Here is a 24,782-nt window from a genome sequence, read left to right on the forward strand (position 1 = left end):
TAGCATTTCGTACCTTCAATGGCTAGCATTGCCCGCAATTCCCGATTCAGCAGCTCATACCGTCGTTCTAAATCATGTTCTTTTTCCCTAGGCAAGTTGCAAAAGTTCATCAATATGCTAATTACTAAATCATTAAACACTTAAAAGAACCTTTAGGTTACATTGATTTTAGGACTCATAACTGACTTTTCTCTTTAACTTTAAGCTACTTCAAACAAATGATACACAAACCTAAAACCTTCCTCAGGTTGAACATTTACTAGTGCTATTATTTTTCTCCTTCAATTTTGAATTGCACAGAGGTATATTTTAATCTGTGGATAAGTAATCTCATTCTTCAATGTATCCTGTATTAAGTGCCAGGTATAAGGCTATTTTGTAAAATATTTTTCATAGTTCACAATAAACACTCTTTTGTCTAGAACTCCATGTGAAAAGAATACAAAAAACATGCAAGTACTACCAGCGTAAATTTAATATAGAGACAATTAAAAATACAGAATTAGTTAAGTTTTGTGCTTCTTCATAACTCTTTTTATCAAGTTCAGGTACGGCAGAAATGACAAAAATAGAGTTTTTCACTAAAATAAAACATGTAAGCCTGCTCCTTCCCACACTAGGTGGCATAATATAAGAACAAAAAGGAACAAGCATTAAGTCCTATAGTGAGCTAAATGCCAAAGACTAGGAATGCTTACATTTGATCTAGTCTCCATTTTATAGTAATTCTTGCAATCATAAAAAGGTCACTTCTGTGCAAGTCATTAATCTTTTATCCCAAAATTTAGGGTAACATCATCTGTAGAATACAAAAGTACTTTTGTCCTTATTAAGAGTTATTTTAATTTTTAACTTAAAATTTGATGTTAAATAAACTTTGATTTTATTTCTTTTCCCCTCTAACACTTAATATAATCCAAACCTCCTTTTTGTACACAAGTGCTTTATTTCTTAAACACAAAAATTATTTATATTCCTTGGCTTTCTGTATAATAAATACATTTTTAAAAAATATTATCACTCTTTTAAAATTCTTACTGTTCAGATGAAAATTGTTTATATACTATTTTTATCTTTATATAAAATATACTATAATCTCAAGGGAAGAAAAAAAAATAAGCCTAATAAATATGAAATCCCAAAGAAGGCAATGATAAAAAGCTTAAGATTCATCAATGTCATAGGAAAAACAAGTATAGTCACGAGTACTTACAGGAGAGAGAGCTGGTTCATTCTCCTTATTAAGGCATTTTTCTTATTAACTAACATAAACCATTCCTGCATCATAGCTTCTTCTTCTTCTGTGTTCCTTCCTATAATTCATGGAAAGTTATTTCTTATTATATGACATTTTACAAGCCAAATAATAGTTTAGCACATGTTCTTTTTTTTTAACATGAAACATATTTTAGCTACCCCAATAGTACAAATCAAACTATTTATAATAACATAAGATTAAAGTCCAAGGCATGAAAAAAGAAGTCAATATTTAAAAATTCATAAGCCAATCTTCCAAAGCTGGTACTATTCACCGTATATATTTCAGTTCCCCTGAACATTTCTACAGATCATACTAACACTAAGTACAGTAAAAAAAAGTGTTCCAACTTTTAAATCCTCCTCAGAGGCTGACTTGTTATTATGTTTCAATGAGGAACTCATGGTGCTGACAGACATATGGTCATGATTAAAAAAAAACATTATGAGAATTAGAAGACTAGCAGGAAGATCAGAAAAGTCCAGAGATTTTGTGAAAGCTTCCACTTGTAACGACTGTTTTTTTTCTTATTTCCTCCCCCAAAGTAAACTAAAGATATATACGTGCATATACCATTCTGGAACTCATCATCCCTAATAGGGTAAACACTTGGAAATTATTTTAAATACATGATAAATGACTTACAAAAAATACCTATAGCTATCTGAAAAAACACATTATAATGAACATAGTAATGTTCAGTAAATCAGAAAACATATGAGCAGAGAGTGATCTAAAATTTTAGATTATAAATTTACTGATTGCACATTTAAAATTCACTTTCTCTAATATCCCTTTCATCATCTATACTAACCCCCCTCAAAGGACAGTATATCAAGGATTATAATATATAACTGGTATTGTTCATATAGAATTAGACCACAATCATGCTCAAGAAAAATTTTAATTCTTCACCTTCTTCCTTTCTCTCCCTTCAAACTGTACCTAGTCAAACTTACAATTCTTTGACTTTTTTTCTGGATTTCACCTATGATTGGCTGATTGTTTTGCAAGGCCATTATTTAATACTTCAGTCCAATTTCTGTATAAATTCATACAGTTAACTTAAATATCTAATAAAAAATTAACATCCCAGCTAATTTCCTGTTTTATTTTCTTTTTAAGTGAGATATTTTCTTTTAACTTTCACATTATCAGTCCATTTAAAAAATTCAAACAGTACAGAGGTATAACTGAGTAAAAAGTTAAGCCCTCTTTCACCAATCTAACCCTCCCCAATTCCCCACCCCTCCTCTCTCCACCAGAAGTAAGTACTGTTACAGTTTAGCATATCTCCTTCCAGACCACATAGATAGCTATGTCTATCACACATACGTATGTACCTTATCTATAGACACATACAGGTTTCTTTTTTTTTTACATAAGTAAGATCATATATATTGCCCTGTGATTTGCTTTTGTCATGCTGTTCAAAGATCTAACCTCGTTCTTTTTAATACTTGCATAAATTATGGATGTACCATCATTTATTTAACTATTTCCACATTAATAAAAATTTGTGGAAATTTTTAAAATGAAAATAGAATATAAAGAGTTGATCCATGTGCAAAAGATTGAACATGTACTTCAGAGCATCCCTGTAAAATAGATATCTGTTGTTCATCATTAGGGAGAACAGCGAGGATATGTGCCTTCATTAAATGCTGCTGAAACTTTATGGTATGAAGCAAACTTGGGATAGATTCTTTTTTATGAACAAAAGTCTTTACTGTTTTACAGTATTTTTAATCTCTCTTTTAGGGTAGCTGGTTTTGTATTCACTTTGGACCATGTGATGTCTTGACACTGATCATGTGATACAGGCTACGATAGGCACAAATCCCTGGGTAGCAACAAAAGAAGAAAGAGTAAAAAGAAAAAGCTGAGAAAAAGCTTGCAATTTGGAAAAAGGCCAATTGTACCCTGGTGAAGGCCTTTTTGATCAGTGAAATGACACATGTGTGCAATATTAATAGGCACAGTTTTTATGAAATTTTATTCTCCGATTAAAGACTTAATTCTTGTGTTCATAACCTAAGTATCTTCGAAAAATAGAGACATATTAAAACTTTGTTTTGAGTTTAATTTAACCTATAATTGAGGCTTTCAGGCCATACTAGAAGCAACTAGCCTACTCTTAAATTAGCATCATTTTCTTCAATGGAAGACTGCTTGCTTGAGAATAACAATATTGATGTGGTACTGTGTTATTTTCAGTTTAACTCATGTCTATGATTTCCAGGTAAGAATAAAAGATCCCCCTCCCCTAATTGTTAGGAAATGACTAATAATACAGGAGTCTCATGTTTCAAAAGGAAATAAGCCTAATGATAAGAAATATTTAAAGACACATTACACATTGCTACATAGATTATATAAATTAACTGAAAAAACATATTTGAGGTTAAATCAATTCTGTAACACTAACTCCCTATCTGAGATAGTACACAGTGATGGAAATCTATACTTAGCTTAGTAATAAAACAATTAAATTTTCTTCTAATACATCATTACACTATTGTTTTTAGGGATTTAAAATTTTTTAAATTTAAAAAGCTTTTAAAAGCCAGTAAGTTGAACCATTACAAATTAATCCTGACTTTAATAACTGGTTAAAGACCCCTTTAGCTTTATAAGTAACAAAAAATATTAAAGCCTGTGATCACAGTGAGCTTTTCTCATTTCTCCTCTAACCATTTGTTATTTAATCCAATACTAGTAATCCAATTTGTCCATCAGACTTTTAAAGGGCAGAATGCAACTTCCTCAGCTTAGACACTTTTCAAAGTACAATATATTTTTCAAATGAATGCTGGATGTTTCATTTTTCCCAACTGTTCCTAGCTCTAATGCATGAGGAAAAAAAGAACAAGATGAACATTGTTCATACTGATTAAGTAAGAGCTCATTAAAGAGCTGTCAGTGTGGTACTTTGAATATGCATGAAGCATATAATCAGATCTAGTACCGTCACTAGAGGAGAATACGGTAAGTACAAAGGATTGATTTAATTACTTAGAGTGGGCTGTGGTGGTAAAGCAGTCTTGTTAGTGCAAAAAGAAAAAGAGGTTGTATTCTGGCACTGTTAGAAAAAAGGCAGTTTTAGCTTCTGCCACAATACATAATCTCAGAATAAAGCACTTTACATTGTAGCTTAAAATGAAGACTGTCATTATTTTATAAAATGGCCATAAATCATTTTATCTTGTTTAACCTCACCTGGTTAACTACCACTCTTTCAAAATTATCTTTGATTTGTAATTACAACTACATTTTTGTCACCTTAGAGTCAATACTGATACATTTTTAAATCTTAAATTTTTTTCAGTTTTATGAACTGAAAAATTCAAGACATATACTATTGAAAGACCATTTTGAAATAAAAAATGACATAATACTACTGTTCAGTATACAGTTACCAAAATGTGAAAGCATAGCTGAGTTGTTAAACTATATTTTAAAACAATGTGCCTCATGTTTATTATAAATATACTACCAATAAAAAATGTCACCTTAACATTTTATAGTACTGACTAATTAATACAATCTCTGGTAATATTTTTTTCTACTTTGTTTCCTTAAAGACTTCTGTTTTTTATTTTGCCTTCAGGAACGTAATGTCTTTTCTGACATCACAATCTCAATGTCAGTGTTTTTTTTAGATCAATTATTGTAGCTAGAATATGATTTGTAAAAATTAAGTAACTATGTAAGTATGACTTCATGTCATTCTTTCTATCACAGTTAACAAAAACCACTTAATAGAAAGCAGCAGAATACACAGCACTACATGTACTATAAATACTTAATATTAATTGACTATAGTGACCACTTTATATTTCACCTCCTCCAAAAAAAAATTTGATTTAAAGTTAACATTTAATTTCATTCAAGAATTCATTCATTAACCCAGGAATTTGTATGTAGTTTTCATTTATTTTTTCAGAAGCAGTGTTTTCAATGTAAATTTTTAAATAAATAAAAGTGATGTAAAAAGCCTAAAATTACGAATCACATTTTTAAAAAGTGTCTACTAATTAACCTTTCCTGATTAATCTTTCACCATAAACTTGTTATCTATTTAGAAAGACATGATTTTTAGATAGTGAATTCTTATATAAATGCAAAATAAGGATCAATACAATTTTAGCTGAGCAGAAGATGAATCCAATGGAAAAGAATGAAAACACAAAGATGTAGGCTGTTGTACATACAAACAAATTCAAGATTTTCCACCATGAAAACATTAAAAAATGCTGAAATCTTGCCATAGCCCCATAGTGGAGATGGCCAACTAGTGATCACATATGGCCCTTAAAGGACACAACATAGCAAAGCCAAACCAAACATAAAAACAAAAAAGTTGCCATTACACACTGTTCTGATGGTATGATTACACAGATATGATGACCTTTGAAACACATAATATATTAGAATAGAGAGACACATGTCCAACTAACTGGTACTGGAGAAACATATTTTAATAACAAAGGAAGCAAAATCTAGCAGATTTATTAAACAGATGAGAAAGATGAATTTACTGCAGTTATGCAGGGTCATGGACACATGAACTTCAAAGCCAACATTATTGCAGAACTCCAGTGCCCCAGTTTTAGAAAATATTTTAAACTTAGGAAATAGAGCTTTATTTATGAAAACAAATTTTACTATATAAGCAAATAGCTGATAAATGTTTCTACTCCAAGAATATCCTAAATCAGTAATCAACATAAATAAAGAATCTCATCATCTTTACTGATGTTTTCAGCAGCAACTGTCTTAAAACTATTTGCTCAGCATGATATATTTGTTATAGTATTAAGAATATATACTTTGGGGGGTCGGCCCAGTGGCGCAAGTGGTTAAGTGCATGCGCTCCACTGCAGTGGCCCGGGGTTCGCTGGTTCAGATCCCCGGTGTGCACCGATGCACCGCTTGGCAAGCCATGCTGTGGCAGCGTCCCATATAAAGTGGAGGAAGATGGGCACGGATGTTAGCCCAGGGCCAGTCTTCCTCAGCAAAAAAAAAAAAAAAAAAAAAAGAATATACACTTTGGGGGGCAACCTGGTGGCAGTTAAGTTTGTGTCCCCTTTGGTGGCCCGGGGTTTGCAGGTTCGGATTCCGGTCATGGACCTACACACCACGCATCAAGCCATGCTGTGGAGGTGTTCCACATACAAAATAGAGGAAGATTGGCATGGATGTTAGCTCAGGGACAATCTTCCTCACCAAAAAAAAAAAAAAAAAAAGAATATACCCTTTGGGGGAAATCTTGTCTCTTTTTGTTGAAGTAAAATAAAAACTAACACACTCTCTCAAAATAAACACACCTTTTATTTACCCATTTGATAAAACAGACTGTGGGGAGAGATTCAGGGCAACCTCTCTCTAGAGATAACTTTTGACAGACTTCTATACATGTGTTTCTTTTTTTTTTTTTTTAATTTTTAATTTTTTGTTTATTGCAGTAACATTGGTTTATGACATTGTAAAAATTTCAGGTGTACATCATTGTACTTCTATTTCTGCATAGATTACATCATGTTCACCACCAAAATACTAATTACAACCCATCACCACACACATGTACCGAATTATCCCTTTCACCCTCCTCCCTCCCCCCTTCCCCTCTGGTAACCACCAATCCAATCTCTGTCCCTATGTGTTTGTTTATTGTTGTTATTATCTACTACTTAATGAAGGAAATCATACGGTATTTGACCTTCTCCCTCTGACTTATTTCACTTTGCATTATACCCTCAATGTCCATCCATGTTGTCACAAATGGCTGGATTTCATTGTTTCTCAGCCATAGGCTGAGTAGTATTCCATTGCGTATATATACCACAGCTTCTTTATCCATTCGTCCCTTATACATGTGTTTCTTATAGCAGGAAGTATAGACAATTTAACCAAAGTTCTTCCTCCGTAATCTTATACATACAAAGAAGCTACTTCTAAAGGTCGGAAATTAACAGCAGTCTTCTTGTACTAACTCCTTAATAGAGTTTTATGCCAAATTTTTTATGACAAAGGTTATGCTAGATTTCTCAAAAGGTAAACTAAACACAAACTTAAGATAGCAAAAACAAAAAAGTAAATTACAAACCATGGAATTAGTCATCATGGAAAAAATTATAACTGATAAAATTCTTATATTTACTTACAGTTTAGTGTTTTTAAAAAATTACATATTGGGGGCCAGCCCGGTGGCGCAAGCGCTTGAGTGCGCCCACTCTGCTGCAGCGCCCCGGGGTTCCCCAGTTTGGATCCCGGGCGCACACCGACGCACCACTTGTCAAGCCAGGCTGTGGTGGCATCCCGTATAAAGTGGAGGAAAATGGGCATGGATGTTAGCCCAGGGCCAGTCTTCCTCAGCAAAAAGAGGAGGATTAGCAGATGTTAGCTCAGGGCTGATCCTCCTCCTCACACACACACAAAATTACATATTGGATGGGGTTACACCCACAACTTTTCAGTGCTAAGAGCCTTTAAAGGTATTAATATGACCCACGTTTCAGGTAATGCATGACTATCTTGACTATCTACAAATAGGCACCTGGCTAAAGTTAAAACACTCAGAACAGAACTCTGAAATTGTATTTATTTTTTAAGGTACATTTAACATATTTTTTAAAATGGGATAAAATATAGTGAGCCACTTTTATAGGCATCATTCAACCAAATAGACTACTGTCTACTTAGAGAATCAATTAGGCATCTTCCAATAAGGGGAAAACTTGAATTGTGAGCCACGCTTACAGATGGAGAGCTTCCCCTGCCAGTTCTCCCCTCTCTTGAAGCCCCTTTTGTTTGGACTGCACCTGGCACACTCCTCTCTACCTCCTCCCTGTCCTAGAGCCTTCTTACAGTCATGTCATGAAAATGACTTAAAGAGTAGCTCTAGAAGTGACAGAGACATTAATTCTCAAGATGAACATGAAGAGTTGAATAAAATGATTTCTTGAAAAGTGGGAGTGGAGAGAAACAGTATTTCTAGATTAATGTATTTTAAGATATGTAATTTTAAATATATATGTATATATAGCTAAATTAAATTAAATATTACAAGAGATATTTCTAAACTTTTATATATTTAAGTAGGTCAAAATTTCTGGGGGAGATCTTCTCATTGGGAGAATAGGGGTGCATCTTTTCTTTAGGTCATTTGTGCACATAGTTTTTTTATAGGGTAGTCTGGGAACCCAATCCATAATTTAAGTATTTTATGGAAAAGCACCTGACTCATAAATGAACTTTAGAATAAAGACCTCTTGTAAACTAAAGACTACCTTTATGAATGTTTATTTACATTAATTCTGAGAAACTCCTGTGGATAAGACTATAAATTTTGGTAGGGCCAAGCATAATGTATAATTGTATACTGTCTATAGTTTCTGTGGCTGGTTAGATCTGTCGTTTTGAAAATGATGCATATGAGATGAACATTGAATCTGCATCCAAAATGGCTTTTTTCCAGTTTGGTTAAAAAAAAGTAACTGAGCCCCTTGATCTTAGACTAATTAATCTCTCTAAACCTCAGTTTCTCCATTTCTATAAGGATAATCATATTCCTTACGTCATAGGGCTGTCAGAGGAATTAAATGAGAAAATTCATGTAAAGTCCTTACACACAGTACCCAAGACTAACATTGCTAACTATGGTGGTAATGAACAGGGTGATGGTGGCATGTGCTGAGCCAGGAACTGGAGACACAAAGATGTGGTCCCTGCCCTCAAAGGGCACAGAGTCTAGTGTGGAGACAGACACATAATCAGGAATAGCTGTGGCATGGGTAAATTTAAAAACTCCATGGACACAAATTATATTTTAAATCTTTGTTAGTCATAACAGAGTCTATTGTTAATATAGTTAGTTATGTCATAAGCAAGATAGATGAAAAATGTGGGTGAATCAGTGACAAAACAATGTGGCTGTGCTCAAGGTAATGACAGTCGGGTTATTTGCAGTGGGTTTTAGAGATTTAAGAACAAAGTAGATCATGGAAGACTGCTTAATATCAAAAAATGAAGAAGGGAAATTTTAAGATTGAAAATTATGGACTAATAGAACACATCTAAAAGTTCACTAGTTATCAAAATAAAGTAAAAAAAGAAAACGACAATTTGATGTACAAATTGATATAATTTTAAGAAAGCCCTCAACAAGAAAAACCAAATATTTATAAAGCAAAAAGCTTCATGGAGAAAATAAGTTTTCATCATTTTTACACAGATTTTGATATTAAAAACAGAGCATCTTGAAAATCAGCTTATGAAATTGGCAATGTAGACGAAATAGCTGATTTACTAAATGCTAGTACTGAGAATGAGATTAGACTCTCTTCAGAGTGTGGAAAATTAAATGTATATAATTTTTAAAATATAGAACAACAAACCAGGTAGACGTCCTCCAAATAGGCTTCTTTCTAATAAAGAGTTTCCCCAAAGATGTATGATGCAGTCGGTCAGCTACTCTTTTAGGTAACCCCTTCTTGTGTTGCTTAAAGTCTTTAAATGTCCTTAAAAAATCATACCCAGTGTGTCCCCAGAGGCTCCAGTTTCCAATAAGGAATGAGTTCAACCCCCCAACCTTCAATGCACTACCAGCACAATAATGTCTTCTTCCATTCTATACCTTCTTTGATCATGTTTGGGTTCAGATAACCAGGTAACATTGGGATATATCCTTCCTTATGTACCTTCTTAGACATCTTTACTCAGTGATGGAGAGCTGAAGAGAATTGTCTCTATCTCCTTCCAGCCTGTGGCCACATTCATTCTCAAAACAGAAGCCTAATGAAAGCAGGACACTGTAGAACCATCTCCAGCAACCTTCTAACCTGCACAGGGCTTCAACAATTACACAACACTTTGAATCAAATGCAATGAATGTTGTTTTTTAAGACCAGGCCAGGTGACTAGTATGAGTTTCAGCACTATACTACCTCATCCAATGCCCCTCATCCTTCTCAGTGGGGCTATTCTCTTCACCAGGGTACACAAGAGACATTCATGATGGACTTGTGTCCACAGTGCTGTTTCCTGAATCCTTGGGAACAACAGTGTCTCAAAGAGGCTACTCTATGCCATATATCTCCCTCATTGGATCACTGACAAAACTTTCTCATAGGCTGGGAATAATAATGATAATGATGATGATGATAATAGCATCAAATATTTAATGATGTTATATAACTTACCTAAAGTAATAGAGCTAGTTAGTGGTGGAACTAGATCTCAAATCCAGGCAGTCTGTCTTGTGAACTACACTCTTAGCCACCCTACTTGACACTCATAGGTAACCAGTCTTACCAGAACAGACCCTTTATTTAGAATTCAGGCTAATCTTGACAAAGCCTTCAGAGTGGTTCTGGTAAGCAAAACAGAAAAAAAAACAAAAACAAAACCAAAAAGCAAACCTTCAAACTTCTGATAAACGAACAAAAAAATCATTCTGTTTACTTAGTTCATCCATTAGTAGAGGGGATTTTTGTTTACTCTTCCCATGTAGGCCACTGGGACTTAACAATGATCTCAGAGTAGTACATCAAGGGATGTCAAGGGGAGTCAGCCTTTCTTCTTATGCAGATATGTCTATTTGATCCTTAATTATAGGTTGGTGTACAATGTCTTCCAGACACAGGGGATTCCAGGGATAGACCTGTCCACTTCTTGGGCAACTACAAGCTACTCTGATTCCATCTGAGTGTCTGAGGCATCCTTCAATGAAAATAGCCAAACCAGAATACTCTGCCTAGCACTGGATTATCAGGTTGCATTCAAGTTCCAGCTCTGCTCTTTAAGAGCTATGGGAACTTGGGTAAGTTACTTAATTTCCCTATGCCTCAGTTTCCTCATTTGTGAAATGGAGATAATAGGACTACTTCATAGGGGTTTGTGAAGATTGAGTGAGTTAATATATGTAAAGCACTTAGAATAGTGACTGGCCTATAATAAATGCTATGTAAGTAATAAAATGGTGGTTTCTATTGCTATATTCTCTCTCTCTCTATATATATATACACACACACACACACCCCCCTACAAACATATACAATACACACACACACACACACACACACACACACACACACACAGTAAGGAGGTACACTCTTTATTCAAGCTTCAGGATCCTCCCTGACTGTCTGATTCCTAGGATTATTGATGGAGCAAGGCATGGTGATTCCTCCTGGCAGAATCTCACAGTTTTCTTGACTGCCTATGCAAGCACCAGAAAAGCCTACTCACAGACATAAACATGTTGAGCAACTTGGTACAAGTCTTAAGATGTTAGCTCCATTGAGCAAGACATTTCTAACGTCTTTATATATCTATATTACTAGACCAATCAAACAAAATGCATCCTACCATCATTTTAACTTTTTTATTCCCCTCAAGTATGGAAGCCCATCAACTACTCATTTCCCATTTTTCTTTTCTTAAAGGAGCTACTCAAATGCAAACCCCCCATGAGACACTCCTCTTCCCAAAGTTATACATGTTCTGTTAAGTCTGTTCCAAAGGTTCTCTTGCTAGTAGCAGTTCCTTCAGTCAAAACTTCAGAGAAAATAGGGGCCAGTCTGGTGGCATAGTAGTTAAGTTCGCTCACTCTGCTTTGGCAGCCCAGGGTTCTCAGGTTCAAATTTCAGGTGTGGACCTATGCGTTGCTCACCAAGCCATGCTTTGGTGGTATCCCATATACAAAATAGAGGAAGACCGGTATAGATGTTAGCTTAGGACCAATCTTCCTCACACCCCACCCCCCCAAAAAAAAAATCAGAGAAAATAAAAATCTAACATATGACTCCCAAAATATCTAGAATTCCTAAAGATAAAGTTATTTTCAGATTTCTCCTCAACTTAATCCCTAGGATATATTCTTTTTTCTTTTCTTTTTTTTTATAATTTTTATTTATTTATTTATTTTTCCCCAAAGCCCCAGTAGATAGTTGTATGTCATAGTTGCACAGCCTTCTAGTTGCTGTATGTGGGACACGGCCTCAGCATGGCCGGAGAAGCGGTGCGTCGGTGTGCGCCCGGGATCCGAACCCGGGCCGCCAGCAGCGGAGCGCGCACACTTAACTGCTAAGCCACGGGGCCGGCCCAATCCCTAGGATATATTCAATTCCTCCTTTTATCATGATATAAATTTTTAGATACCCCTTAGACTGAAGAACGTCATGCTACCCCAATAGTTCCTCTCAGATTCTGGCATAAATCCAATGGGCCAACCTCCAGCAGTTAGTTATATGTCCTTCTGTTGTCTTGTATATCCTCTCCCTTCTCTCCAAAGCTATATAGCTCACTTAGAAGGGGTCAGAGCAATCACTTCTAAAACATTTAACCTACATTCCCACCCAAAGTCATGGTTAAGTCTAGGTCTGTTTAGTCCTCATAATGTTCCTGTTAATATTATATACTTCAGAATTTAGCGAAATAGCTCCATAGTCTACGCTAACAATTTTGCAATGCTCAGTATAATTTTATTTAACTTTTTACTTGGATTCAAAATAAGCACTGGAGTCAAAACAAATGGTATTAAGTTGTAAATTTTGGCTCCCTCTAATTTTATTCTCATGAGAAATTAAAATATTTATAACTACTTTAATAATTTATTTCTGTGGCAAGTTATTTATACCTGAAATACAAGACTATTTTTCTATTTTGAAAGCACCGAAATTCACAATAAACTTATTTTTTAAATAAAAAAAATTATATAAGCTTAAGTATCTTCCTTGATTTACATTTTTAACTTTTCTTACAGAGCTAGATCCTTCGAAAGTACAACAGATACAACTATGAAATTCCATCAAATTCCAGCTCAGAAGTATCTAGTGAGAAATAATATGCTAGTAGGGAAGAAATGGTGGTGATTTACACAATTCCTAGCTTTGGCCACCAAGTGGTGCTATTAATTCAGAGTGAACTGGCACTAGGGGAGTGGGGTTGGGTGACTTTGGGGAGGGTAAAGTATATAACCAGTCAGTAAAAGCAGAGGACACTCACAAGTCAGATAAGTCATAACTCTGTGTACTGTGAATTTACATATCATCTCTCACTCAATGTGACCAGTATAAGAACAGAGGAGAAAATTAATTCATATACTCTTATTTTGATGGCAAAGTTCACTATACTCCCTCAGGAAAATAACTGTTTATACATACATATTTGAATGAAACTTTATCCTTTCAGGCTACACAACTATAAAAATAATCACACAATGTTGATTAATCTTCCTCTCTCCACAACATTCATCCAGATCTCCCCATTAAAAACAGAAAACCTTTACAGAAAAAACTATTCGGCAATAAACATTAAAAATTAATCACTAATATTAAGCATTTAAAAATATCTAATTTAATTAAAAAAAACAGATATCAGCTCAACGATTTTTCCTTAACTTATATTGTAAACTTTTCCTGAGGAAATAGCTCCTCTAAGTGGCTGAATAGGTTTCACATTCCAGCTTAGAAGTGATGTGGGAACAGGGAACAGATGCAATGACTACATATGTTTAATTTTCTTATGCAATGCACCTAGAGGACTATGAAAAATGTTCAAAATATAACTAGTAGCTAAAAGACATAATAATTTACAATCTACTAGAAGAAGAACTGACAATGTCTCTACTATAGAATGAATAATAATTTGAAAGCAGAACTGTGTAAGCCTGTACAACAATAAAAGGAAGGTTCATGGCTATTCAATTGGACAGTTCTATCCTACAGATGAAGGGAACTAGTAAGGATTACGATATATCCAGTTGTCTCTGTACATTAACATCTGTATTTTTTTTTGGGGGGGAAGATCAGCCCTGAGCTAACATCCATGCCAATCCTCCTCTTTTTGCCAAGGAAGACTGGCCCTGAGCTAACATCCGTGCCCATCTTCCTCCACTTTATGTGGGACGCCGCCACAGCATGGCCTGACAAGCGGTGCATCAGTGCGCGCCCGGGATCCGAACCTGGGCTGCCAGCAGCGGAGCGCGAGCACTTAACCACTACGCCACGGGGCTGGCCCCTTAACATCTGTATATTTTAAGAAAAATATCTCCATTTGGGAAAACTGGGAGAAAGGTGTTGGAGGAGAGCTCGCATCCTTCCATAAACTACCTTGATTTTGACTCTGGACTGAAGAGGCAATTAATACATGCTTAGCCATTTCTGATGTCACTCTTTGTCAAATCTAATTATGAAATCTTGGTTAAGCTTCTTATGATAGTGTCAGGATGAAACAGAAGAGGAGAAAGTGCATTTGCAAAGCTGGTTCCTACATGGATGTCCTAAAATAAATTTCTCAAAATATAATGCTTAAATTGTTTATTTCTTTATGTGCCTCACAAACTCATACAATTAGTATGTCAATTCAATGAAACTTACAAAGATTGAGGGATTAGCAAAATTCCTAAGGCTTTCTCCTAGTTGTGTATTTAGTTGCGAAAATGGTCACATAAACATTTATCAGTTACTTTTTATAGAGAAGCCAAAGGTTAAAAAAGAAAAAAACCCAACAACTTTCCAGTCTTACACCAAATTGCCAAACCAGTTCTTTAGAGAGCATGAGTGGGTTTGTGTGTGTGTGTGTGTGTGTGTGTGTGTCTGCGTGTGTTGAGGGAAGAGAAGAGTTATGATAGAATGGAGGATGAGTGTATTACTTAGACGCCAAAGAAAATTTTAAGGTAAAAGTAGAAACAATAATAAATAATGAAACTACACTATGACTAATGATAGCAGCTACTTTCATATTGAATGCTAACCCTCTGCCAGGCTCTGTGCTAAGTACTCTTATATAAATTTTACCTATATCTGTATCAGTATATTTTAGACTCTCAATAACCTACTGAAATAGGTTTTATTAGACTTTTTTTTTTTTTTTAATTAACAGCTGAGGAAATAGAGGCTCAGAGAAGTTAAGTAACTTGTCCAGACCACTCAGCTTCTAGCTGGCATCTTGCTGATTTTCAAGTCTATGCTCTTAAATCTCTACGCTATGCTACTTCCCTTAGCACTTTTAACACTGTGAGTTTAACATATGTTAGCCCTTTGTTTCTCAAAATGCAGTCTGTGGATCACCTGTATTAGCATTGCCTAGAATATGAGCCCCACCCCAGATCCACTGAATCAGAATCTTTTAGGCAGGGCCTGGGAATTTATATTTTTTAACAAACTTGTCAGGTGTTTTTTATGCAGATAAAAGTTTGAGAACCACTGTCTTAGCCTTTTCACAAATAAGTCACTGAGATTTTTTTAAGAAAGGGTGATATTCCATGTATAAGATGTTATTTTAGCATTGGCATGACATTACACAAATTTAATTTCACATTCAGAAGAAAAACATGTTGCTGCCAAATCAGTTCAAATGCCTAAATTTTGTTTCGTAGATAGTTGCTGAGAAAAACACATTTTCCTGGAATTTCTACTTTTAAGTGTTAAAAAATTTTATTGCAGTCTAGAATAAGGATGTACCTCACTTTAAGCAATAGACATGTTCCAAATTGAAAATTATGACGATGTGATCATTCCTTAGGTTCAAAAATTATATTTTATATTTCTAATTCAAAATTTCTAGTAGTGAAAAATACTTCCTAAATATACTGGTAGAAATTATATATATTTGTTCTTCTGGGTAAATGAACAAACATGAGTCAGCAAACGAAAAAGTCACCTTAAGACTGTGTATAGTAAAAAGCTGGGACATACAGTGAGTGCCAAAGAGAGAAGAAACAAACGTTAGAAATGAAAACCTCAGGAGGTTCTCTACATTCTGAATCAGAGAGATTCCTTTCTAGAAACCCTATGATCCAAATCTATTGCATGAACTAGAATGATTCAACAATAGCTGAGTGATACTACTTTTAGATCTAATTTATATATTTTCCTTCTTTAAATAATCCAAATAACGAAATGCAGATAGAAACAAATAATAAAGATGTTTGAATTAGCTGAACAAATTCTGAAAGTAAAGAAATTCTGAAAGTATGACAGTAGTTTTAAGTTCCCGTGTAACTACAGAAAGAAAAAACTATAGAGAGAAAATAATTTAGGAATATTACCAATTTATAAAATTGAAGGTGTAAAAGAGTAAAGAGAAAAAGCACTATAAGCACTTTAAAACATAAACTCTCCTTTTAAAACAAACTTCACTATTTTCTTTACACTGTATTTCTATTCATTATTGATTATTTTCAATAATCAAAAGCCTATTCTAGGGCCGGCCCTGTGGCTTAGCAGTTAAGTGCGTGCGCTCCACTACTGGTGGCCCGGGTTCGGATCCCGGGTGCGCACCGACACACCGCTTCTCCGGCCATGCTGAGGCCACGTCCCACATACAGCAACTAGAAGGATGTGCAACGATGACATACAACTATCTACTGGGGCTTTGGGGGAAAAAAAAGGAGGAGGATTGGCAATAGATGTTAGCTCAGAGCTGGTCTTCCTCAGCACAAAGAGGAGGATTAGCACGAATGTTAGCTCAGGGCTGATCTTCCTCACACACACACACAAAAAAGCCTATTCTAGTATAAATATCTGTAATATACAATAATAAATAAAATGTATAAATGTGCAAAGAGAACAATATTAATTTATTATAGATATTTTATTTAATGCTCCATGGTGATACGCAACATTCCTAACACATTAGTTTTTTCATTTTTTGGTATTTTTTTTATTTCAAAGGAGACCTTGACAAATTTAAGTATTAAAGAGATCATATAAATAATAATAGCTGACATTTACTGAATCCTGTATATGCAAATGCTTGATATAAGGTGCCTAATTTAATTCTCACAATTCTCTTAGCTGCCACACCATATCAACTTTGACTCAGTGTGAGAAAATTTGAACTAATTATATTCACTAACCAGCGTTAAGTTTCTACACTCAGTGGATGCTGCCTTCGGCATAACAGGGCTCCAAAAATATTTGCTGAATGAATGAAAATCACAAGACATAAAAGAATAAATGAATTTCATCCTTTATGGGAATTATAGTTAGTTTTTTCCTCCAATTTTTATTTTTAAAGCTATGGTGTCCTCATTCTATTAAAGTGGGAACTGAGGCTCACAGCTATGAAGCTGAGCCAGTAAGCAGGAGTGAATACAGCAAACACTAGAATGGGATTCTGGCTATCATTCTCCCAGCCAGGGTCCCAACTCACCGCTGGAAGGGCTGAGCCCATGTTTTCAGATGAAGGTATACTGAGGATTAAGTATGGAAGAAAAGCCTCTCCTGTAATTATGCTAACAGCAATGGAAGACAGATGGGCTTTGGTACGTAATGGACAGGAGCACAAGAGAGAAGGTTCACATGGAGACCTTGGAGAGCTGGGCCTTGGCTCACGGTTCTTCCACCTGGCTATGATTCTGCTAATCAAGGATGTGATAGAATCAATTGTTTGACATGTTCTTTTATGCTTTTTATTTTTCCTAATATTGGATTAGAATGTAATTGCATGAATTTGTATCACTTCTTGCAATTAGAAAACGATTTTATATTACTTTTCATTCTTAGAGTTAGGTGACATAAAGTAACTAAAATCACAGACACACAAAACAGACCTATAACACCACATTTACCAGAAGTATGTTAGCATTTTACTTCCAAAAAGGAATGGATTCTATCAACTCTTAGAGTCTATCAAAGGATGTGGCTCATTGCCTCTGGAAATTGTGTTCAGCACTCACTTTGTAGAAAATTTTCAGATATAAAATGTTAATTTTTTTTTACTGGCTTCTTTTTTATGACACAGATTCAATGCCCTATGAATTGTCAGTAGAAGTGGGGAACAACAGGCTAAGTCTATACTATTTCAGAACCTTAGAGATCATTTTATTTAATTTATAGCATCAAACTCCCTTACTTATTTTGTTTCTATTCATGAAAAGTTTCTTTGCAGAGACAATATTATAATCTTGTCTGTCCATTTCATATTTTATGTCTATAGTGATCAAACGAAAACATTCTACTTCAATAAGCTAAAAACTTCATTTTCTATTTTACCATGGTATGTCATATAATGTTAGGAAAAAATTTCATTAACGAGAAATCAACAGTTCTTAATTTTTTTTTAGTTTTGTAACTAAAATGAAAAAATAGATATCTTGCTTAGTTTAATGTATATTTTTCAATGACAAGGTCTCTTTTCTCATTGTAATTTGTATGAAAATAGACATATTACGTCGATTAAAAAAGAACCTCTATAAAATGGAGACATTTTATTCCATGAATAGTAATTCTCATCCACACTTGTCAAAAGCATAGAAATATCACACTAAATGATAGAGAATATAGAATAACTAGATAGAAAAAACCTCTGCTATGATGTTTGGAAGATAGTTACTATTTTTTGCCAACTTTATTAACTATGGTTGTCCAAGTTAGTCCCATTGCTATAGGGTTTTTTCCTCCTGCATTTTGTTAGACGTATATATCTTAGGCATGTGAACAAAATTCAGTGTACAAAAATATAATTTTTCAGGCTAAGAGAAAATTTAAAGAATAGTATATAGAAATATTACAAATATATGTTAAATGTGAGAAACATTGCCAAAAATTTTCTGCACACAAAACCTGAAAAGTGTTATTGTATCAAACTTCTTTTCCTTCCTTTCCTGGTTATTTATTAGTTGTACAGAATCAATTTAACTCTAAGTTCAAATATCTTTATATACAAAAATGTACCCAAGTTTTGGTTGTCATTTTCCCCTCTAGATGTGGGTATGGTGAGAGATGAAGTTGACTACTCCTAACCTCTTAGTAAATATACAGTGACTGCTAGAAAGAAGAGATAGAGCTAATGAAAAATATGTTCCTTACAAATATATAATTTAAATCTTACAAAAACATGTTTTTTTAATCAAAGAACCTATTTTTACAGTATTTACTCAGGCAATCTTAACTTTATGTTGTTATCTATACTCTAAACTATAAAAACTATACAATCTGCCATTTTCTAAATCATTGAATCAAATGGTCTACATAGACCCTGTTTTAATGTTAATAAATTTATAGACACAAATAGCTAGCAACAAGGCTACAGCGAAAAGCAGAACACTTCAAGCATTTAATACAGCTAAAGGGGCAGATTAGAGATCAATAACAAAATCACCTGGTAAAAAAGGAAAAAGGTGTTGCATTAAAAGGCTTTCTGCTTTACATGTGAAACAATACTGAGAAACCTGTATTTTAGCACTTGTACTCAACAGGCACTCCAAACTATGCAACGATGAGAACAGAAACCCATCCTTTCTAATAATCTTGTGACAAAAGCTAAAAGACATCATCCTATTAACTAGTGATCTCAACTGCTAATGCGGAGTACTTCCTGGTGCCTTTTATGTAGAATGCTGCTATTAAAAAACCACTAAACATTCACTGTGAACAACACAGAATCATTCATCTTTTATCAGCATCTCGTGTTAGAAGAGTATGAGTGGGGCTGAAGGTGTCATTGATATTATGGAGTGCAAGTTAATAAGAAATTTTTCTCATATTTTCCTCATCTCACTAATTTACTTTTGTACAAATTTCCTCCTGTTAAAAAGTTCATACCCAACCCCCTGTTGTACTCTTTTAAGTTGAGAATATTCAACGAGTGCGTCCACTGAAAAGCACCAGGTCCTAACACAAAAAGCATTCGAAATTCTCATTTAGTTGTCTTTATTTTGCTAGCGCCATGTGGTCCTTGAAGATGTAGAAAACACGGGAAGCCGAGTAAAGATCAGAGCAAGCTCATTAGCATTCTGACAAAATTGGAGTGGTGGAGATGTATAGTTTGCCTAGTTTGTCGTTTTGAAAGCTACCGGTGGTAAGCTTTCTATTTCATTGTGCTTTTGTCTTTGGGGGGGCGGTTTCAAAGCAGCAGGGTATTTGTTAGCTCTAGGTTTGCACAATGCATTGTGGGAACCTTTCCTGCACATTCAGCCCTATATAGTATCATTTCAGTTTGAGTCAAAAAGTTTTTTTTCACCATTTATAAGAAAGGACATGTGTGTGAATCTTAGTGCATACCCTCAATGCAATTATCACAGCTTTGCCTTTCTCTTTTGCCTGAATCATGAAGTCCAAAGAGAGTCAGAAACAGAACCTAAATGACATAATTTTCAATCTTTTAAAAATGTTGCCACTCATTTCAGAACACAACATTTAAAACATTAATTTATTTTCTGCTCTTTGTCATAAACGACTAAGAAGCAACATGCAGGACTGATTCAGTTAGTTAAAATTCAAAAGCTCAATGCTCCCCATAATAGAACTCAATTCTATTTTTGAAAATAGTATAAAGGAAAAAAAATGGTTTGTGCTTTAGAATTTACGTAAATAAAAAACACCTCTTAGAAGACTTAAATAAGTTATTACCCTAGTCATTTGATTTTCTTCATCATCATCTTCTTTTTCTTTTCTTTTTTTTTAAACATAAGGCTCACTTTGAAGAGCTAAATGGGCTACATTAATGCTACTATTCAACATGAATGTTTCCAAGTTGCAATGAAATGGATAAAGGTCTTTGGGGATGAATTTATCTGCTAAATCCTTGTGGTTGCCCTCCTATCTTGGATGATGACCCAAAAGAATGTCAACAGCTCATTTTCCCAGAGAGCTGGAAAGAGTCCCTATGCAAGTCATAATCTGCACATTCTCAAAGAACCATTTCAAACATTATATTTCACCAGCCGTTTTAAGTGATTTTCCTCTCATCTCTAGTATCCTAATAGTACTTTGGACACCAGTGCCTCTGAAATCAGGGCTAAACAAAGTTTACACATGAATTCTATATACGGCATATAAATTTTTAGATTTATTTTCAATATACATTTTAGAAACATGGTCATCTTGTTACAATAATATTTTTATGGCATTAAGTGAGATAAATGTCTCAATTACAGATTAGTACTTTTTTCTATTGTGAAAAAAGTGCTTTTTTATTATTAGTTATTATTTTGCTTAGACTCAAACCTTATTTATGAGAAGTGTTTACAGTTTTTCTTAATTTGTAATTATTAAAAGCCCAGGGGAAGCTAAATAGCAGCAGCAAGTGAAATACAGTATAAGAGCAATCTGGTAAAAGTAGTTTAACAGTAAGAGAATGGATCATTTCTACAGGAAGCCTCTGACATAGTAACATTTGGTTATATCACATTTTATTTCCTTTGTACAGTAAGAAACCACTAAACTAAGTAGTATTTCATCATGAGGGGGGTAGTTTTTATGTATTAACTATTCATATTATATTAGAGCATGTAATTAAAATGATGCAACTTTTTCTTTATTTCTAATTTAAGCTCTAATTTTCACACCTTAAGGCTGTTCTTAGGCCTTCTCCTACAATTTAAAAGTTCATTCTTTGAAAAAAAAGAAAACACTAAAAAAACTGCTATGTATAATTTTGTGGTTATGGTGAGAACCTATTTATATACTGTTAGAACATGAAACTTGACTAACTTAAAGCTTAATATTTAAGTATATTCCAACACTCAGCTGTTCTACTGCTAGCTTTAAAGCTATTAAAAAATGGATGTTACTACAGTAATAATGACTGAATTAGTTCTATACTTTGCAATATGAGTATAGCTGCAAAATTATTTATCTACTTCGCTGCATTCTCCTACCAAAGTTTCTTGAATAAAATCATTTGGACTAGCTATATCAAATTAGAGAGCAGTCAGGAGTGTCTAAGTCCAGCTTTAAAACAAATATCTTAACAATTACTTAGCCATATGGAAAATAGGGTATGTCTCTCCTGAAACCGTTTAAAAAATATATTTTCTATCTTGAATTTAAACTTCATTAGAAACCATTTTTGATTTGTAATGCCAAGATTGCTGAAATATCACTCTTTTAAACAACAATGAAAAGACATGTGAAAAAGCAGGGCTTTTTAAAGCTGCCAATTAACAATTTTCTAATTTTTAAAGCACAATACATTTGCATTTGTAACATCTTCAAAATCCAAAACACGAGGTTGAGTTAAAGCACTAGGAATAAACAAATGCAGTTGGATAGTTAGACACGGCTACACACACACTAACATAGCTTTTTCTACATTATACTAAATTTGAAGCTTCTTCACAAGTGTTCACATTGTACTTGTGTTTGGGTTCCTATGACTTAAAGGCCAGATGCTTTTCAGAAATGACCAACAATTGTAGTTAGAATAAATTAATGATTGATTTTTTTAAAGCTTTGATGGAATTAAGCATACTTCTTTTCTCAATGTGCCTATGTGAATGTTTGCCTGTTAAACTTTTTTTTTTTTTTTTTGACAAGTGAGGCCACCCGGCAGAAAACAACTGATGCAAAACCCAGGAGTAATCCCTCTGTTTAGTTCAACACTATGGTTAGCCTTAACACTGCCTCTATTATCCAATGGATTTAGAGAAACTTTCATTTATTTATTGGCCTCAGTTTTCAATTCTGTTGCCCTCTTCAAGGAAACCTAGACTTATTTCTATGTAAACATATTTGCATACTGGTACAACGAAATGTTCTAGAATTTTTATTACCCTACTAAGCTAAATAGGGGCTGTGTACACACGTAGTTTAAAAATAAGTGAAAAGAATCAAGATATAGGTTAATAATCGACTAAGGATTTTAAAGCACATTGCAATAAACCTATAATGTTTATGGTACAAGACTAATGTAATTATTTCCAACAATATTTTAACAATATACAGCCATCTATTTTTAAAAACCTGAAACCACTAGAACCTAAGAAAACGTACTCCATTATCACAAAATCAGTGTCAATTTACTACATTAAAATGTGTTATTTTTTTTCTATTGGATTCTTTTATAATATATATTTTTTATTATAGATAATATTTTACATTCTCTAATGTTCAGAGTCTAAACTACAAAAGGTTTATTCTACGTGAGATAAGTAGAGTGGAATATGAATTTTTGGTTTATCTAGGAGATTCAAATTAGGGATTCACTTAGCTGTATATACACTACAGCAAATTATCCAATATACTTGAAAAAACTTTTTAAAATCTACATTGTTTTTCTCATAACGTTTAGTTATTGATTTTTTTTTAATGAATTTTATAACAAATAGCATGGCTTAGGAGAAGGAAAATATGCTGGACTGGGAGTCAGAAAGTAACAGCTCTGTGCCAGTCTCTTACTCTGGCCTAGTGTTTTCATCAGTAAAATAAAAGGTCTAGACTAGATGATCTCTAAGACTCTTCAAACATTTATAACTATGTGATACTAATTAATACAAAACAAACTGTTATAATACTAGAAATTAATATCAGGAATTTGTTCAAAAGTTGATTCTTATAGCATTCCTTACTCCACAAATCCTTTTAAAAGTGAATAGTACAAATTGCACTATGTATGGATAGATTGCAGAAGACCAACATTTAGTAATAGAACTTCATAATAAAGTCCCCACTTACAAAAAATGAATCATATAAGGCTTAATAAAGAAATCTGAAAATTCTTTGGAATACTCTTTCTTAGCTGTTTTCCCTAGTTAATGCAACCAGCAGTGATAACCCAGCAAAATACATCACCCAGAATGATGTGCTATTTACACCTTAGTTTAAAGAGAGTAGAATTAGCAATACCACCCATACCCTACTCCTTCTTTTTTTCTTCCTTAGTTAGTTTTTCCTTAAACAATGACATTAATTTCTGGAAATATTCTGCTAAGAAAAGTTTCACTTAGACTCAGTCATTCAGATGTTCCCTACAAGACTTTTTAACTTTATCAAGGAAGTAAAATGGAAAATGATGATGACATTCTACTAACCAAAAGAGAAGCAGAGGTCTCTAACTCAAAAAGCACTTGGGTTTTACTGTATATAGTATTCTCTTGGGAATAAAAAATACACATGCATTTTAGGGTTCTAGCTAGTCATGTAAATTTCTTCTATAAAATTGATTTCCCTACTGGACTAAGCACATCAATACAGAACAAATGAACTACCAAAGTGGCCTAATTAACAATTTTGCCAGTGAATACAGACATTAGCGTAACACTGCTGCCATTAAAGTCTATTCCATGGCATATCTGTTTCTGTTAACATTTCAATAGACCAATTAAATGACCTTTCCCCCTTCAAACTCAATTAAGCTATTTGAACTTCAAATGCCACCTTACCATGTATTTATACAAAATTTACACAGAGGAAATTAATTTTTTAGTTTTAATGGGTTTTACAAGTCAATACTATTTTAAAATTAGCTCTCATAGAATTTCATATAATGGTAATATAGGATATTATCTGAATATGCAATTGGCTAAACCAAATCAATCTTTCCAGTCTAAACTTTCATATTTTTATTTGTTTTATTACTTCAACAATTTTGCAATCCAGTTATAATTTTTAAAACTTTAAGTATACAAATAACATTTATTGTTTTTAGGCCAACTAAAAACTAAAAAGCAGAAAGCCAACTAAGAAAAACGTACTTCCCCAGGTTATAAAGGAGAAATCTTTTCCTCCTTACAAATTGAAAAAACAATGAAAGCAGTGATTTATATAAAACTAAAATTTGCAAATTCCTAAGA

General features: G+C 33.8%; 1 protein-coding gene across 4 annotated transcripts in view; it reads right to left on the reverse strand.

The window, feature by feature from the left end:
* The window catches only part of EHBP1 (EH domain binding protein 1), a 350,507-nt gene that overhangs the window by 8,246 nt on the left and 317,479 nt on the right, over positions 1-24,782 (reverse strand). For all 4 annotated transcript variants that reach the window (XM_058551124.1, XM_058551123.1, XM_058551127.1 and 1 more), the window contains 2 exons: positions 1,214-1,313; positions 14-87 (listed from right to left, as the gene is read on the reverse strand). In XM_058551124.1, coding sequence (XP_058407107.1) covers positions 14-87; positions 1,214-1,313 — 174 coding nt within the window. The remainder of the gene's footprint in view (positions 1-13; positions 88-1,213; positions 1,314-24,782) is intronic.

This window comes from Diceros bicornis, chromosome 12, assembly GCF_020826845.1.
Source record: "Diceros bicornis minor isolate mBicDic1 chromosome 12, mDicBic1.mat.cur, whole genome shotgun sequence".
Classification (NCBI taxonomy): Eukaryota; Metazoa; Chordata; class Mammalia; order Perissodactyla; family Rhinocerotidae; genus Diceros; species Diceros bicornis.